We start from the raw sequence: 17,362 nt of genomic DNA, 5'->3' as shown, positions 1-17,362 counted from the left end.
ATAGTCCTCTATCGCATAGTATCCTCTTCAATGCCTTCCTCACTTCTCTTTTACTAATCCTTGTTATGTTGTGGTCTACAATAGTCACCTCTTCTACCCTTCCCTCTCTTTCATTTTTCTCATTCATCAGCTCTTCACAGTACTCTTTCCATCTTCCCAACACTTTCCAAGCATCTGTCAATACATTTCCCTCTCTATCCTTAATCACCTTGACCTGCTGTACATCCTTTTCCATCGCTATTGCTCTGTTTTGCCAATCTGTATAAATCATTCTCTCCCCCTTTACTGTCCAACCCAGCATACTGTACGCCCTTTGCGTTGCCTTTGGTTCTTCTATCTTTACCTTACGTTGTTTATCCCTGTATTCCTGTCTGGGCTCTTCAGTTCCTTCAGTGTCCCACTTCTTCTTTGCTAACCTCTTTCTCTGTATATACTCTGCACTTCCTCATTCAACACAAGTCTCACACGTCTCCTTATCTACTTTCCTTCTTTACGACACACAAAGGACTGTGCTACCAGTCTCTCTGATCTGTGGCTAAGAAAATATAATATAATATAATATAATATAATATAATATAATATAATATAATATAATATAATATAATATAATATAATATAATATAATATAATATAATATAATCCCACTCTTGTCGTGGAGTCCCTTGTCTTACTTGGGGACTTGAACGCTCACAGCAACAGTAACACCTGGAAAGGCATGATTGGGAGGTATGGTCCTTCTGACCTGAGCACTGAGAGGTGTTATGTGACTCGAAATATGTGCTCATCCTGGTTTGTCCATCACGAACACTATCTTCAGACATAAGATGTGTACACGGGCACCTGGTACCAACACACCTTAGGTTGCTGCTTTCAGAAGGCTCAAAAGAGATTCTGGTCCACCATCTGGCGGGTGGGGAAGAGAAACCAGTATGCCATCAACACTGTGTACAGTGGGGATAGTGGGTTGCTGATTGCTCTTTAACCCTCATATTATGTGAAGGGTCAATTTGACCCACTTCACCCATTGACCCAATGGGTCAAACTGACCCTTAACATAATATGAGGGTTAAAACAGGGGATCAGAGGGCGTGATCCAACTACAGGGAATCACATTCCTTAGTGTCCCTGGAAAAGTCCCACATGGGTGCTAGTGAGGCGTGTCAGATAGGTTTTTGAACCTTGGATCCAGGATTAGCAGTGGGGTTTTTGTTTTGGCAGTGGAACAGTGGACCAGCACTATATCCTCTAGAGACCTGGAGAAGGCATTCCACAGAATCCCATTGGAGTGCTCAGGGAGTGCCCAGACCCTGTTATACGGGCTGCTTGCCAGGGCTGCCCTTTGTCACCGATTGTGTGCATGACTTTTATTGACAGAAATTCTAGGCACAGCAAGAGTGTTGAGGGGATCCTGTTTGGTGGCCTCAGGATTAGGACTGCCTTTTGTTGCTGATGTAGTTCTGTTGGCTTCATCAGACAATGGACTCCAGGTCTTGCTGGAACAGTTTACAGGCGAATGTGAAGCGGCTGGAATGAGGATCATTACCTCCAAATCCGAGACCATGGTTCTTAGCAGGAAACAGTTGGAGTGCCCATTCTCGGATGGGGAGGATGTGAAGAAGTTCAGGTTTTGCAGGGTCTTGTTCAGAAGTGAGGGAAGGGTGGAACAGGAGATCAACAGACATATCAGTGTGGTGTTGGCAGTAATGCAGACACAGGCCAGTCTTGATGATGAAGGAGCCGAGCCAAAAGGCAAAGCTCCCATTTTACCTGTCTATCTACTCTCCTACCCTCATCTATGGTCACGAGCTGTGGGTCGTGACCCAAATAAGAAGGTCACGGAATCAAGGGCCTGAAATTAGTTTTCTAGGCAGTGTGTCTGGGCTCTACCTTACAGATAGGGTGAGGAGTTCAGCCATTTGGGGGGTCTCCTTCTCTGGCATCTGGTCCGGATGCCTCTTAGACACCTCCCTGGTGAAGTGTTCCAGGAATGTTCAGCCAGGAGGAGGCCCCAGGGAAAATAATATCATATAATGTACTATAATGTAACATAACATTGCGTTACGTTATGCTGTTTAAGATGTTTACATTTCCATTCAATTGAATCAGCAATAATAAAAAAAAATGATTGTTTTCATCTGTCACACAGGTCGCAAGTTCGTCATCGCCAATGCAAGAGTTGAGAACTGCGCCATCATCTTCTGCAACGATGGATTCTGCCACATGTGCGGTTACACACGTGCCGAGATCATGCAGAAACCGTGCACATGTAACTTCCTTTACGGACCTGACACCAAGCGGCTTGCTATAGCCCAGATGGCACAGGCTCTCCTGGGGTCGGAGGAGAGGAAAGTGGAGATCAACCTCTACCGCAAAGATGGTAGGAAATCAAAATGGATTTGTTGGGATGATGACGGAGTTGTTTGCTTGTGGTTCTAAGTTAGGCGGATTTTGGTCACAACACATATGATCTTTCACAGTTTTAAGACAACTTTCATGTGCAATTGCTGGGCAAGAATTTATCTTTGCGTGTAATTTTTGTGACTGGAATGCATTTTGTGACAACTAAATATTTGGGCATAGATGTGTAGCTCTGGCTATTAACATGGTTGTTTAAACCTTTACATTATTTTGTGGTCTCAAATGGACCTGGATGTAATGTGAGTTTGGGCTGATGGTAGATGATGATATTTTCTAAATGTAAAAGCAAATTAAAGATGTGAGCGCATCAAACTAGCATTTGGGATCCTAGTTTACAAAACACAAAAAAAATTAAAGAAGACAATAGAATATTAGAAATTTAAAGAAGACATCACTGTCCTTGTTACAAGGGACCTACTGTACTTCTACTCAAAGGTTTACATGAAACTTACAGTAAAATGAGCTTGGAAGAAAGGATTCTGTCTAGTGGAACACGCCTACTGGAGCAAAACCAGGTAACAGGACACTGTTTACTGGGGGAAAAAAGGAAAATTCTAACTTTAAAGGGAAGAAATAGGAGGAGTAGGTGATATGGCAGTGAAGTGAGCTACTGCCTGAACAACAACCAATTTGCACCCGTGGAGAAAGACGCTGCAGTGGCCAAAGTGAAAGGAGAAAGAAACAGAGAGAAGAGGGGAAGAAGAAAGAAGGGTTTGAAACAAATCGACAAGGGGAGAGAATAAGATGACTTTGTGGCAGGGAAGGAAACAACATAACTCGGCAAGTGAGGAAAAACAGTGAGGTGAAAGGTGAAAAATCACAAAAGAACCCCATGGTCAGACAATTGTGATTGAATCTGTACTCGTTGAGAGAAGGTGTGAAATGAACTGCAGAGAGATCTTTCCAGCTGTCACCTTTCTTTTGGGGCACTGTTGTGCCTGTCCAAGCCTATCCTGTACACATGTCACTTTCTACTGTTTATGATAGAGACAGAAACAAAGACACACACACACACACACACACACACACACACACACACACACACACACACACACACACACACACACACACAGGCACACACACGCTCACACATACACACACGCAGACACACACACATGCACACACACACACACGCACACATAGACACATATATACACACACACGCACATGCACACAGCACTTTGCAAATGATCCTCATAAAAGAGCAGCGAGCCAACATATAGAATTACCTGCCCCTCTGTTCTATTTGCGGTGTTAACAAGGGACTAACAATATATCAGTGTTTCCTGTTGGAATATTTTTTTCAAAGAGGTGCTGCTTGAATTACAGGGGCCGTGTGCCTGTGCCTCCTATGTCAGTATATCAGGCGAACGGCCAGTTGATTGTTAGACACATTAATTGTTGTCTGTTATTTGTCTAACTACTTGCATTAAGGGAAAAAATGAAATTAAATAACTTATTAGATCAGTTAAAAATGTAAATATAAAGAACAGCAAAAGGAGAAAAAGGAGAAATACTTGTTTGGCTTAGATCATCTCTTCGAGTCTCATGAGCCTTACACCGCTAATCCCCCAGCCTGTCCAATACAGTTCGTCATGAATGACTCATGTTTTTCCAACCTGTATAAATCAATCTCTCCCTCCTCACTGTCCAAACATACAAGTCATTGTACACCTTTGCTACCTCAACCTTTACCTTACTCTGCATCTCCTTGTACCCTTGTCTGTTCTCTTCAATCCCCTCAGTGTCACATTTGCTTACCTCTTTCTCTGTATATACTCCTGCACTTCTTCATTCCACCACCAAGTATATTTATCTACTTTCCCTCCAGATGACACAACAAGTTCTCTCATACCTGTCTCCTTGATCACATTAGCTGTAGTTGTCCAGTCATCTGGGAGCTCTCCCTCACCATCCTGAGCATTTTTCAACTCCTCCGTGAAAACCATGCAACGCTCCCCCCTTTTCTACCTCGATAACTTCATCTTCTGCTCTGCCTTTGCTCTCTTGATCTTCCTTGTCACTGGAGTCATCCTACAAACCATCATCCTATGCTGTCTGGTTGCACTCCCTATGCTGTCTATGTTCCTGCCTTTTCTGGAAAAAGGTATTCACTTTTCCATCCTTTTTGCAAAGTCTACTGGTGTCTGTCCCACTAGATGCTCAACCTGACCATCACTTCTTCATCACCTCAGTTGCCTGCACCAACATGACCATGGGATTCGTTGTTTCGATTTGCATATTTTGTTTTGGCACAAATTTTACACTCGATGCCCTTTGTAATGCAACCCTCTGCATTTATTTGGACTTGGGACTGGCTCAGAGCGACATTGGCTTGTTCCCCCGGAGGCTGCATTATATTTAGGTCAAATGTAACCTTTGCACATTATGTTATTGTAAAGAATCTTATTTTAAATAAATGAAAGGCCTAATTGAAATATACATATATTTGTATTAGAAAAATAAAAAAACACATATGACATATCTTCTAAAATTATCTATCCGTTCGATATGATAAATCCAAATTCTGTTTAAGAAGCAATTATATACTTTTAGGTTTTGAGGCTGGATATCGGGTGTGCAGTTGGTGGCTATGTTTATTTCAGCAACAGATAAATTATCAGATAATATCAAACTTGATTTTACTTGTCCCAAATCTTGGTTACTTGGAGAGCAGTTAGATTAAATAATCTTCCACATTTTTATCAGCTCCCAGCTGCAGCAATGTTAACTGTGTGCACACTTTCTCTGCGGAGGCCATGAGGCACAGCAGTTGAACTGCTAATGATAGAAGCCACTGCGATGAGTGCAAAATACAGTTTGCCTTAAGCTATAAATCATCAATGTAAGAACCAAAACAAAAATACACATGACATCCCTTCAATTATGTGCTCGGAACTTTGTCAAATATAACTCGAGAGGATTTACTGATGTTATATCTTCTAGAAAAGTCCCTTTCAGACCACAGACCTTTTTTATGATTTTTTTTTCTTTTTTGTGCTACACCTGTGAAATAGGCCACACTGAATATATTGAATGGTTAAACCAGTACATAGTGCATTACTGTTTGTTATCTGCTATGGACTGGTCTGACCCAAGTGACTTCTTTCTATAAGTCTTAGTCACGTACACTAAGGTGCCCAATGACATCAAGTCCTGCTGAGTGTCTGCCTTCTGTGTTCGAGCCACAAAAGGACCGATGGTTGAAGCTACGCAGACGTTCCTGATATATTATGCACTCCGGGGAGGAAACACTATACTATCTCCTCTTGTCTATTTCCCGCTCACCTACCCCTCACTTTCACACCACTCAGATGCAGAGTTATTGACGGAATAGCTCCATAACGGGACCAAAAGCAAAAGCAAAAACATGCCAGGCAAACAAATCCGCAGGAATGTGTGTTTTAATGGGGATGGCGCAACATACATGCATGTGCAAACTGATTGCTCACAAGGCCTTCGTCTGAGCTCATTTATCTCGTGCCAAGTGCAGGCATGAGCCTTCACAATGATAGAGCTCCCTTCTTGCTCTCACACTCTATTGTCCAACTCCGATTGCTCACCAGCGTAATCAATCATCCTCTCCAGGTAAACTGTGATAGTAAGCCTGCATGACAAGACACATATGCACAGCATGTAGGGCATTTTCTGCAGAGAGGGGTCCTGGTTTGGTTCCATTCCACCTGCAAGATTTTTCACCTCCTCTCTAGCTGAATGTCGCAGCTATTGTGTGGCCCTGCGGGTAAGAGTTGGTGGCTGAGAAGTGTTTATTTGGGAGAATAGAAAGCAAGGTTTTTTTCTTTCTATTTGGTTAGATTGAATACTGATGAGGGTTCGGTCGTATTTGATTGAAATCAAACCCCTTCTTAATTGCATTCGCCTTCCATGTGACTGCAGGCTGGAAATAAGGCCATCTGAAACAAGTCAAATTGTGATTTTTTATTCAACTTTATTTATTTTTCTGGACTGAGAATCATAAAAAGTATTCCATAAAGGTCAATGAAAGGGGCAGATAGCTATGGTTGGCGGCACCTAAAAAGACATTTCAAGGTAACTGAGGGCGGAAAATAGACCCAACTGAAACAAGTGAAATTGTGATTCTCTTTTCATTTTATTTTATTTTTTTCATTTTTTGTAATTTGACAGAATAATTGTAAAGCCCCTAATGTGAAGCAAAGGAAGTCCACTAAATGGAGCAGTTTGCTGTGATGACTGGCACCAACAGCCACCAGAATTTGCAGAAGAGACATTTCCAAGTGACTAATAGCTGAAAATTGACCCAAATTGTGATTTTTATTCTATTTGATTTTTGACCTTTTGACTGAGAATCATAGATAAAGTAACAGACGGGAAACAAAGGGAGTCCTCGTCATGGAGCAGGTTGTTGTGATAGCTGACATCAACAAACACATGACTTTCATATAGGTACCAGGTCTACCTGTGACCTATATAGGTATGGATCCAAATTTGATGTGCTGGTTTTAGTGAAAAGTAGAAATTCTCTTTTTTTTTTTTTTGTGGGATACAAAAAAAAAAAAATTAAATTATTTTATTTATTTTTTTTATTTTAAATTAAACGTTTTTAAATCAAACGTTTTTTTTATTTTAAGTTATTTTATTATAATATATCAATAATATATTTTAATAAAATAATTCTACAATTATTATATAATTATTATGTAATAATTCAAATTATTGTTTATTACTCTTATCAGAAATTTCGGGATGAATGTTACGATGATTTTGACACCATTCTTATCAGCAAATAGGTAGAAATCCTAGCTAGTTTATATCAAGAAATATAGATATTAAACATAAGGAGTATTTAGATATAATCAATAAGTGTGAGTTATACGTTTAATGGGCTGAGGATAAATGCTGCATTAAGTTGACAGAGTATTATTTCGACAGTGTCCGTAATGGGTGGATGCCAGTTTGCTCCTATTGACATATTCCATTACAAGTTCATTGTGTTTGCCTCAAGTGATCATGATTCTTAAATTGTTATGATGTGCTCAGCTGATTATTTTCCCAGACTGGTCCCATCTCTGAAACCGCAATAATCTCTAAATCTACAGAGAAAAGTGCCATTTTTATATTCAAGCAACCATTTTCGTCACACTGACTGCAAAGATAGGACCATGCAGGGAAAATATAAAATCTTTCTAGAATTAAAGTTAACTAGCCTTAGCTGATACAATCTGATGCTAGTGTTGTCTGCTATTTTGATACTTGTGCAGACAATTAGCAAGGTTAACTTTGAATGAACCCATATTTCATTTTTATTACGTATGTCAAGGGTGAGTATGATGCCAATAAGGAAATCAGATAATAATCACCATTGTTGAATGTGTCTATCTTTGCCATTGTCTCCCTCATTTTCACACTCTTCGATCACTCTCCTCTAATCTCTCTTCCTGTCCGGTCGTGTCTGCCTCCTGTCCACATCCCAACCCTTTCCTTACAGCTTTCTGTTGAAGTGTTTGAGCGCGCCCAATACAGCCCAGTTTTCGTTTGACATTTTGATGATACTTTCATTGAATCAACACTGAAAGCAGCAACTGAGATGCAACACAAAGATACTGTGCTTATATTATTTAAGACAAAAGTGTGGTTTGGTTTTTGTTTATCCTATGAAATGGTAGGCTCCTATATCCCCAGTAAAAGGTGTAATACAATAACAATATAATTATTCCAAGTCAATTGAAAAGCTGCAGTTCCTCTTATGAATACAAAATATGAATAACTTGTGTTTATATCATATCCATTACATGATAGCTTGGTTGCCATGTTGCTTTATTGACAGTCTTAAACTTTCTCATGACCTGTAGTTCATTAGGGCAATAGAATGCTCTGTATGATCTGACAGGGTTTTCTTATAAAGGAAAAGCGAAAACAAGCAAGGCAAGCAAGAATGCAAGAATTAATTTCATATCAACTCACTTCTCTTTGGAAATAGTCTTTTATTTCAGTTTTATTTGTCTGATCATTTTGAGGTTACTCAAAAATTGAGGGGGAATTTACTCACTGATGATAAACTCTTGGTGGAGCCGAAGTTACCGTACTTCAGTGGACCTGATAATGAGTGGCAGATGGTGGTACTATGAAGCCAGAGTTGCCAAAATGCTGTATATGTTAATGCAGGTGTTTGTGGGAATGCATTCCTATTCTAAAGGGATATGGGTTTTCGTTGGTTAGGTTATTTGACCCCTTTGTGTGTCATATATCATTGATAGAGGAGTGCCTGTTCCCTCACAGAGGGATTGAACTCAATAATGAAAATAGATGAAAAGACCTTCAAGTAAGGAGTTCTACTGTAAATGCATTGTTAGGTTTAGAGTAATGGCTTATTCATTAATTGGAAAGTCAAGTAAAATATTTTTTGTTCTGCAATATATATATTTAGTGTATGTATTACTGATTTATTAGCTCTCTATTAACTAATCACTGTATAATCAAACAAAAATGGAAAACAGGTTGAAAGGACAGGTTCAGAAATTTGCAAAAGAAAAATGTAGGAAAAAATTGACAAAGAAGTATTAAAGTAAAGTCAAAAGCTGTATTGATATCCTGCTGTATGTTGCACACAAACTGAAATTGCATTGCTAGGAGCCAGAAAACGCAAGTACTGAGCATGTAAACCAGGTTAAGAAGACACTGAATGGAAAAAAGATTTAAACGTATGTATATAAAAGGTAAACATTAAATATTATAAAAAATTTTATATATATAATATATATGAACTTTATAAATATAGTGCACACTAGATAGAGAATAACAAGAGCACATAATAATAACATTAATACAAATAATAATGATAATAATAATAATCAAAATTACAACATCCATAATAACAACACCAATAATGCTAATAATAATGCTACTACTACGACAAATGATAATAACAATAATTAAAATGCTATTTCATATTAAACATCAGATCAGAAGACAGTGTCTTATAAAATGAAATGAAGTTAAAATTTCACTAATTAAATTTTTTTTTTATCAATACTTAGAAAACCAAGATACGTTTCTTTTTCCTTTTTCTTTATGAGGTCAACTGATGTGTTGGCACTGGTATGTAAGTAGAAGAATGGGGATTTGGGTATTCATCTGCTTGATTTTGCAGGTTGAGCCTGATCCGAAGCAGTGTGCTAAAAATGTTCATTCTCAGTTTTTCCAGCTGTTTCACAGGTTGTTTTCAGTTTGCTGCTAAGATAAAACAAGAAAGAAAAAAAAAGAAAATTATACCAGTTGCATTAACTTGTTAGGCTTGTGGAACTGTGAACTGATAACTGAAACCCAGTGGCGGGCCGTGCGTTTTACATCGAGGCCTTCAGTGGTGCTCCGGATCAATCCACCCCCCCAATAATTAGTTTATGGCTATAAAAAAACATTATATTATGCAGAAATGCGGTATGAAGAGAGGTGCAGCGCAGATAGATAACTCGCATCACGTGACGACAAAAGGATGCCCAACTGTGTCCTCCTCCACTGACACCCCCCGTGCGTTATCGATCACACATGCGTGGCCCAGCACCCCAAATGCCTAAATTCCAAGAGTGTGTAAAAAAAGTCCTTATTAGGAAATAAACCCGACCGTTGATGGCGCACATCTGCTGGACACATCTCAGCGGGTGTGTAGAGAGGGTGAACGATCCTCTCGGGGTGACATTCATTGTAGCCCTGGATATCTCTGACCTGGGATATCTCGTAAGTATATTTCCTGACTTTGAATAAACCATTCTTGCTTGATCAGTTCCTGACTATTATGACGTTTTTCCCCGAATGAAATCTGAACACACCGGGACAAAGTCCATTCCCGTGGTGGGAGCCACAAAAACAGACAGTAGCCACAATAAATGCCTTTATATCCAACAGCTGTGACACATAAAAACCACCGATAATGACCTTATAAACTTGCAGTATTATTTTGGAAAATAGCAGCATTTACTCACCAGAATTCTGATCATTTGTAGACAAAATCATCCTCCTTTCTTTCCTCAAATAGAGTTCAGTTATTCTGTCGTACGGATTATCCGTGGGCTTTAGCTTCAAGCAATCACAGCCATACGATTTGCAGTGTACCTCAGAGCCTGTGAGCCAGGGTTACCGGTCAGAATTCATGACTTGAAAATGTCGGACAAATCCTTTTTCGCTAGCTTAGAGGTTGCCCGACCTCTCCTTACTATGTCCAGCTTTTCTTCAAAAAGAAAATCGCTTTAACAATATATTAGTAACTAAAATCCGTTTCTTCTCCTGCAGTCATTGTTGGTTGACAAAACCGATATTAAACAAGCACAACTATATTTCTGTTTGCAGCTCGCTAGTACGCTTCTCCTCGATAATACACTCATCCACTCTCTGACTATGCAATCAGAGGGTGGGAGGGTCTGACGTTGCCGTTGCCTGCGAGAAGGCTTTGATGTTGCCAACTCAAAATCTGATAGGTTGAAGCAACAGCGTCATCGACACTTATTTTTTGCGTAAAGGGCTTGCAGAACTGGTTGTGCAGGCCCCCCTCAAGGCAGATTCCTTTGACTTTGACCCTGCCTGGCAACAGATTATGGCTGGAAATGTGATTGGTTAAATGCTTTGATATGAAAATACATGTCTGGAAGAGGCACAACCAGGAGAAAGGCCAAGGAAGTGAACAGGCCATTTAGAATTATTTGATAAGTATTCATTGACAAAATATAATTAACGTTTGTGATTCAGATATTTTTTTAGGCCAGCAGAGAAGGCCTTGCAGGCCCTGATGGGCCACCACTGCTGAAACCACTCCTTTGACTGAAGTGCATGTCCTTAGGATCAGCAGGTGTCTGGCAGACAATGTGAGCATCCCACCAGCTTTGTTCCGTGTTTAACTGTGGGGACCCCGGATTGCCTAGCAGCAGTAGCTAAGCAAAGTACTTAGAGATATACAACCTCTCAGGAGGGTTAACACTCAGTGTCCCTCTGACTGTTGTGCACAAACCCACCTCCAGCTAAAAGCCCATGCACTATCACGACTAATGCTGCCAGCTGTCGCCCACACGCAGCATGTTCTATTAGGTTTTTAACTGAAGGAAGAGGTGTCCATTTTCAAAGCGGAGACAGACGTTTTTTTGTTCTGTTTGTTTTGTTTTATTGTATTTAACAACTGATAATGCAAGATAATTATATTAGATGGGCTTTTGCATTAGGTGGGTTGTAAAAACTACAATGTTGAAATTGAATTTGTTTAATTTAACTACTCATTTGCAGGGGATCATCATCACAGATCTATAATACTCTGTCGCTCAGAAAGCTGCAGTGAAATCTTGAAATGAAAATTTAACCCTGTTTTTTAATTCAAGATATTGGGTGCGTGAAAAGTATCAGTTCTGTGTCTTGATTCTTAGAGGTTAAATGTAAAGAAAAAAAACTTTTAGAGCACTTTAAGAGCACAACCAATTGATGTGGTTTCAGCAGGGCATTTTTTGTAATTTGTTAGTTTGAAGCAAAATGACATTGATATATTTATCAAGTAATTTCTTTATTTGTTGTTTTTGCTTATTATTCATATTGTAAGTATTATCATAAGTCATAGTGGTAGTAGTAGTTGTAGCAGTGGTATATTAATGTTGTCGTTGTTATGATCTATCATTTTTTTCTTTACAATTTTGTCAAATCCGTTTGGCCTGAAAACCATTGTCAATTTTCAATTGTTGACCGTGAGTTAAACTACTGGTTAGCAATAATTAAAAAAAAAAAAAAAAAGGATAGAGTTTTTGGATGAAGTCAATGGGCCAGAAACTAATGACTAACTGAACTAACTGAATGTTGGTATATTGATGTTGGCAAGACATATTCTGTAATCATTATACAATCTCTAGTGGCATGAAACACACACAGCATCTTGATTAGTTTGTTTGTTGTTTATTATTTTAGAGACTTATGGGAACCTTGGCTGATAGCTTGGAAATTGCAACAATTCAGACCCTCTATTGTCAAGATATTGGATCCTACTCCCTTGGTTGTTGTTGTATGATCTGTGACAGCAGTGGCTCTGTTCTTATTCTCTGTAGTTTTCTCCTTAAACATTAGACACATGCTACAGCCTCCATCTGTAACAGTACGGTGTGTGTACAACACTTCTCTGGCTCTTTCTTTGCAGTTTACAATTCCTATGAGTCACTGGTTTTTCTGAACATTTCATGTCAGGGAAGATATGGGACAATAAGCTTTGCTCAGCCTACCTGCAATTGTGATTTTATCCCCAAATGTCCGCTGAGGTTATATGTTTTGGTTCTGTGTTTATTTTATTTGCGGATGTTCTTGCCATTCTGGATTTCAGTGGTTCTATGTGCCTTATTGTGCCCGGGATTATCTTTCTTCCTTGCGGATCTCTCTGGCATTTCAGAGATACATGATTTATTGCATCTGCTATCTGAACCCCCTTCCCTGCTTCCCAAGGAACTTAACTTCCATATCTTTGCACCAGAAGCAGCATCCAGTTGGAGTTTCATAAGGATTTGGTGGCACAGCTTTTTACTGCTTCCCACTCTCAATTTACTTTCATTCCCATAGAATCCCCTTTATTTGTTTGTTTGTTGATTTTATCCAGCCCTTTACGGGGCAATAGAGTGAGGAAGAAAAAGATAGTCACAGTTTCAAATAATTTGTTTTCAGATGTCACACATCCCCCCAAAAATCACTGGGGGCATTAACTAACATGGAATTGTAGTAATAGAATATAATAACACAGTGATACTTTGCTGCTTTGTGTGATACCATGTGATTTGTGATTTGTGTATTCCTCACTACCAAGTGAGGAATACTCGGCCTGGCCGAGGTGACCCCACCCCACCCAAACCACCCCCACACACAAACACACACGACCCAGGACAACTGCCTCAGTCATGTTGTATTTCCATCCATTTCTTTCAATGACATCCAAATAATGGATGATGACACGTCTAACTGGGATAATGCTGCATTGTGTGACGGCCTCATTAGTCACCTAATGTGCTGTGATCGGCTCTGTTACACGATGACACTCACACAAACACGATGGGCAAGTCAAAGGTCCCAAGTCACATCACATCTCATCATCGAACTCACAAGCAGACTTTGCATGTTTTTCTGAGCAAAATACTAATATTTTATCGATACTCACCCTATGCACTTTAGATAGAGGGACTAAACTATAGGTCAATTTCCCTGACTAAGTTGTTTATTAGATCTCCAGTGGTATTAATATTCAAATATATTGATAAGCTATTTTTTGTGCAGGGAAACAAACCTCTCATCTTGCCTGCAGGGTTCAGGTGGCCGGTCTGAGTCTTTGTATATACACATTGTGACTGTCCTGATTATCACTTGCAGTCTTCAGATTGAACTGCATTGTGTTATCACCTCTGACTGCAATGACTTCCTAATCGCGATGTTTTCATAATAAGATGTCACTCAAATCTGAGTCAGAAGCCGAAGCTTGGAAGCTGAGGGGACCAGGCCGAGGTGACTTGGAGGGAAATGTCATGCTGCTGATACAGAACGGAAGTGTGCCTGGAGCAGATTGGTTAAATGTTACTGAATAAGAAAAAGTATATCAACCACACTGTATTTGCATGTTTCAACCATGATGTCATGTGTGGTCACTGCTCTCTGTTAAAAGCAGGAACATGTAATCAGTGGCTGCTTTTCATACAAACACTTTGAAATCAGTTCTAACCACATGAGGATGCAAACTATGGATAGACAAGCAGGATGCCACAGACCTCAAACGATACTCCAATAGTACAGTGAAGAAGGCTAGCTCTTAGGTGTCTGTGTGTGTCTGTCATGTGGCAATTCCTTCTCTTATTCTGCTATTTTACATCAGACAAGAATCCACATTTGTGTCTCGTTTTAGGGTCAGTTGATTCGTATAACATTTATTCAGGCTTTAGTTACAGATAAATTCATCCAACCTTTTGTTCATTCTGTCCATTTGTTTGTTTGTTCATTTGTTCATGTGTTACTTCATTTATACAATCATTCGTTCTTTATACCACTTATCCTGCATTTGTGGGGGTGTAAGAACCCAACCCAAAGGTCTTTGACGACTCGGTCGTCAGGTGGTCACAGGATCCCTTATCAAGACAAACAACCATTCACTCTCTCATTCATACATCTGGGAAATTAAGTGTTTCCAATTTACCTGGTACATGTTTTCAGACTCCTGGAGGAAACCAACCATTAGGTCAGATTGGCCCCAGAGAAATTGAACCTTTCAAAATTATCAATATAACTTTATACTATCTTGAGTCTTGTTTACATGGAATTACCAGTCATTCAGAAGCTCATTTCACACATGCATTGGAAACTAGATGTTGTCTAACCTTAACTTAGAATTGCATGTATGAAAGCAGGTATCACATTAAGAATGGCATTAAACAGCTCCCAAGTGCAAATTCAATTTATTGCCAATGGAGCCAATCTGTCTACGAGGGATTCCCAAAAACAAACTCTTGACTGGAGTCAAACATTTAAACATGCCAATCATAAGAAACAAGAAGCTTATCCTAGCTGTCATTAAGTGAGAGGCGAGGTACACCCTGGACCGGTTGCAGTCAGTTGCAGGGCTACATGTACAGACAGACAACCATTCAGTCACTGACTCACTCACTCATTCAGGGCGATTCTGCCAATTTTTTTCCAATTAACCACCTGCATGTTTTTGGACTGTGGGAGGAAACTGGAGAACCCGGAGGAAACCCCGACAGACACAAGGCAAAATGCAAACTCCACACAGAAAGGTCCCTGTGAAGCAGGGTCCATCTTGCTGTGAGGCCACCCATATTAATTCGACATTACAGAGTTTGCATATATATATATGCATATATATATAATTGTTGAAGGGGTTTAAAGCAGTCCCTCTTACACTTTCACAAATAATTTTTAGAGCTTCTGACGGATTGACGTTGGATGCAAATCTGTAAATGGATGCACACAATTTGTAACCGATTTTTTTTGTTTTCCTTTCTGAGAGAGGGAAAGAGACTGTGGTAGGAAACTGTCGCTGGAATTTGTTTATTTAAGGAAACCTCCATTATAATATGAATAGAGACGTCCTCTTCTTGTGTTCAACACTCACCTCTCTCCAGAACGTAGTTCGGAACAAATGGAAAAGAATTGAAATTTTAGTTTAGAACAACATGATAGCACATAATACGGTGTTCTCTTAGCAGCATCTGGAAGGGAAGTACTACACATGCACACAAACAAACACACAAAGCAGGAGAGAAAACCACACTTGGCAGATTTATCATCCTTCAGATAGCACCCACAGCAACCATATTTCATTTTTGTCATTAGAGTTCTCTCTTAATCATTTTGAACACCCTAAACAGAGACATTTGTCAAATAGAAATGAAACATCAACATTTGTGATTCATCACTTTTTTTTTAATCCCTGATGAAAATTAACACAATCTGGTTCAATTATTCTCCTGATAAACACCTCATGTTGCAACGGAGTGTTTCAGGGATAGTTCTCTCAAAATAATAATGTCTAGTCAAGTCAAGTACATTTTTTCCTAAAAGTCACTAGATTTATAACTGGTCTGGACCACATTATTGTATTTTTTTTTTACAGAAACCCAACATTCCCCAATGATCAAGCACTTGGTGACAGGTGCATGGAAAACATGCCCTACTTGGAAACACCATGGGCAGATCCATGCTCAATGCTGGAGGCCTCCTGTCTTAACTAGTCGGAGTAGAAATGGAGAGTGAGAGACAAACAAATGAAAAAATTCTCTCACCATCCGTTCTATTGGAAAATGCCTACAGACGAAATCAGTTGATTTCTGTGATGGCTGCCTAGTGGTGCACTTAAATAATAAATTAAAAAAGAACACACACTTGTGATTGAGTGGCAACATCATTGCATTTTCTTAGTTTGCCAACACTGATGTCGGTCAGTACTCCTATTTCCAGTTCTCTTTATACATCTCTGAGTCTAATACAGGAATGGTCAAGATATGTGACCAATGACCTTCCCACTTGTTGCCAATAGATGACTGCTGTCATAGAAAAGGAATGACTTTGATGGCAATGCTGGTTCCTGTGCGGGTAGTAACAACCTCATGATTAGCCAACTGCTGTGGTGAAGATCAGGGGATGCTGGCGCGTGTCCACGCCAACACTAACAGCCATTGTGGCTGCTAACTCAACACCATCCATCCCCTGGGCTTCTTCCACATACTTGCACACAGTCCAACTAACCGTCAGCAACAGACTAAAAGGGAAGTGCTTCCCATACGTCACATTATCTATTAAAGAAAGATAAAATTAAATAGTAGATGATAGCTTGAATAGTTGAAACCAAAGAACAATAAATCTGCTATGCCTCCTGGGAACAACCGATATGATAACCAATGATAATTGTCTTTATCTAGTTTTATAGAGATCTATCATTGAACTCGGTTACTTGTTGACTGGTATTGAGTTGTCTTGATTTGCGTTATACTTACAGGTCCAACGGTGATGCCAGCTGGGGTCACCTAACGCCGGGCCTACCTTTATAAACAGCGATCGACAAACAGAGCAATGTCACAGAGAATAATACGCTGAATAGCTGGAGCGAGTCCATTCTTATAGGTTTATTACTTCATTTGTCTGTGTGGCACTGATCCATCGGTGCCCGTCAGTCAACCAAATATCCATCAGATGTTTTTCATTGTACTCTCGGGTATAAATGGTCAATGGCCTAGTTTTCTCAGTCGCTATTGCTGAATCACACTGCTAACCACGATGAGGCACATTACATCTGAGAGAAAGAAAATAAGGAAAATAGCCATTTGAAATAAAGAAGGTTTGCTGAAAATGGGAGATATACATCATAACTTATGTGGTTCCAGATGGACGGACTGTATGTGTATGTGCTGATTCTTTTTTTCTTTTTTTCTTTTTTGAAAGACACATTCCAGACACCGTA

At 39.6% G+C, this 17,362-nt stretch overlaps 1 protein-coding gene across 1 annotated transcript in view; it reads left to right on the top strand.

Annotated features, from left to right (window-relative positions):
* Window positions 1-17,362, top strand: part of kcnh2b (potassium voltage-gated channel, subfamily H (eag-related), member 2b) — a 274,422-nt gene that overhangs the window by 33,060 nt on the left and 224,000 nt on the right. Inside the window, exon 2 of the mRNA XM_086160609.1 lies at window positions 2,147-2,377. Within this exon, the coding sequence (XP_086016735.1) occupies window positions 2,147-2,377 (231 nt within the window). The remainder of the gene's footprint in view (window positions 1-2,146; window positions 2,378-17,362) is intronic.

Source organism: Fistularia commersonii, chromosome 15 (genome assembly GCF_037954325.1).
Source record: "Fistularia commersonii isolate RoL2024-O1a breed Wild chromosome 15, RoL_Fcom_v1.0, whole genome shotgun sequence".
Taxonomy (NCBI): Eukaryota; Metazoa; Chordata; class Actinopteri; order Syngnathiformes; family Fistulariidae; genus Fistularia; species Fistularia commersonii.
This window is presented reverse-complemented; position numbering and strand designations above follow the sequence as displayed.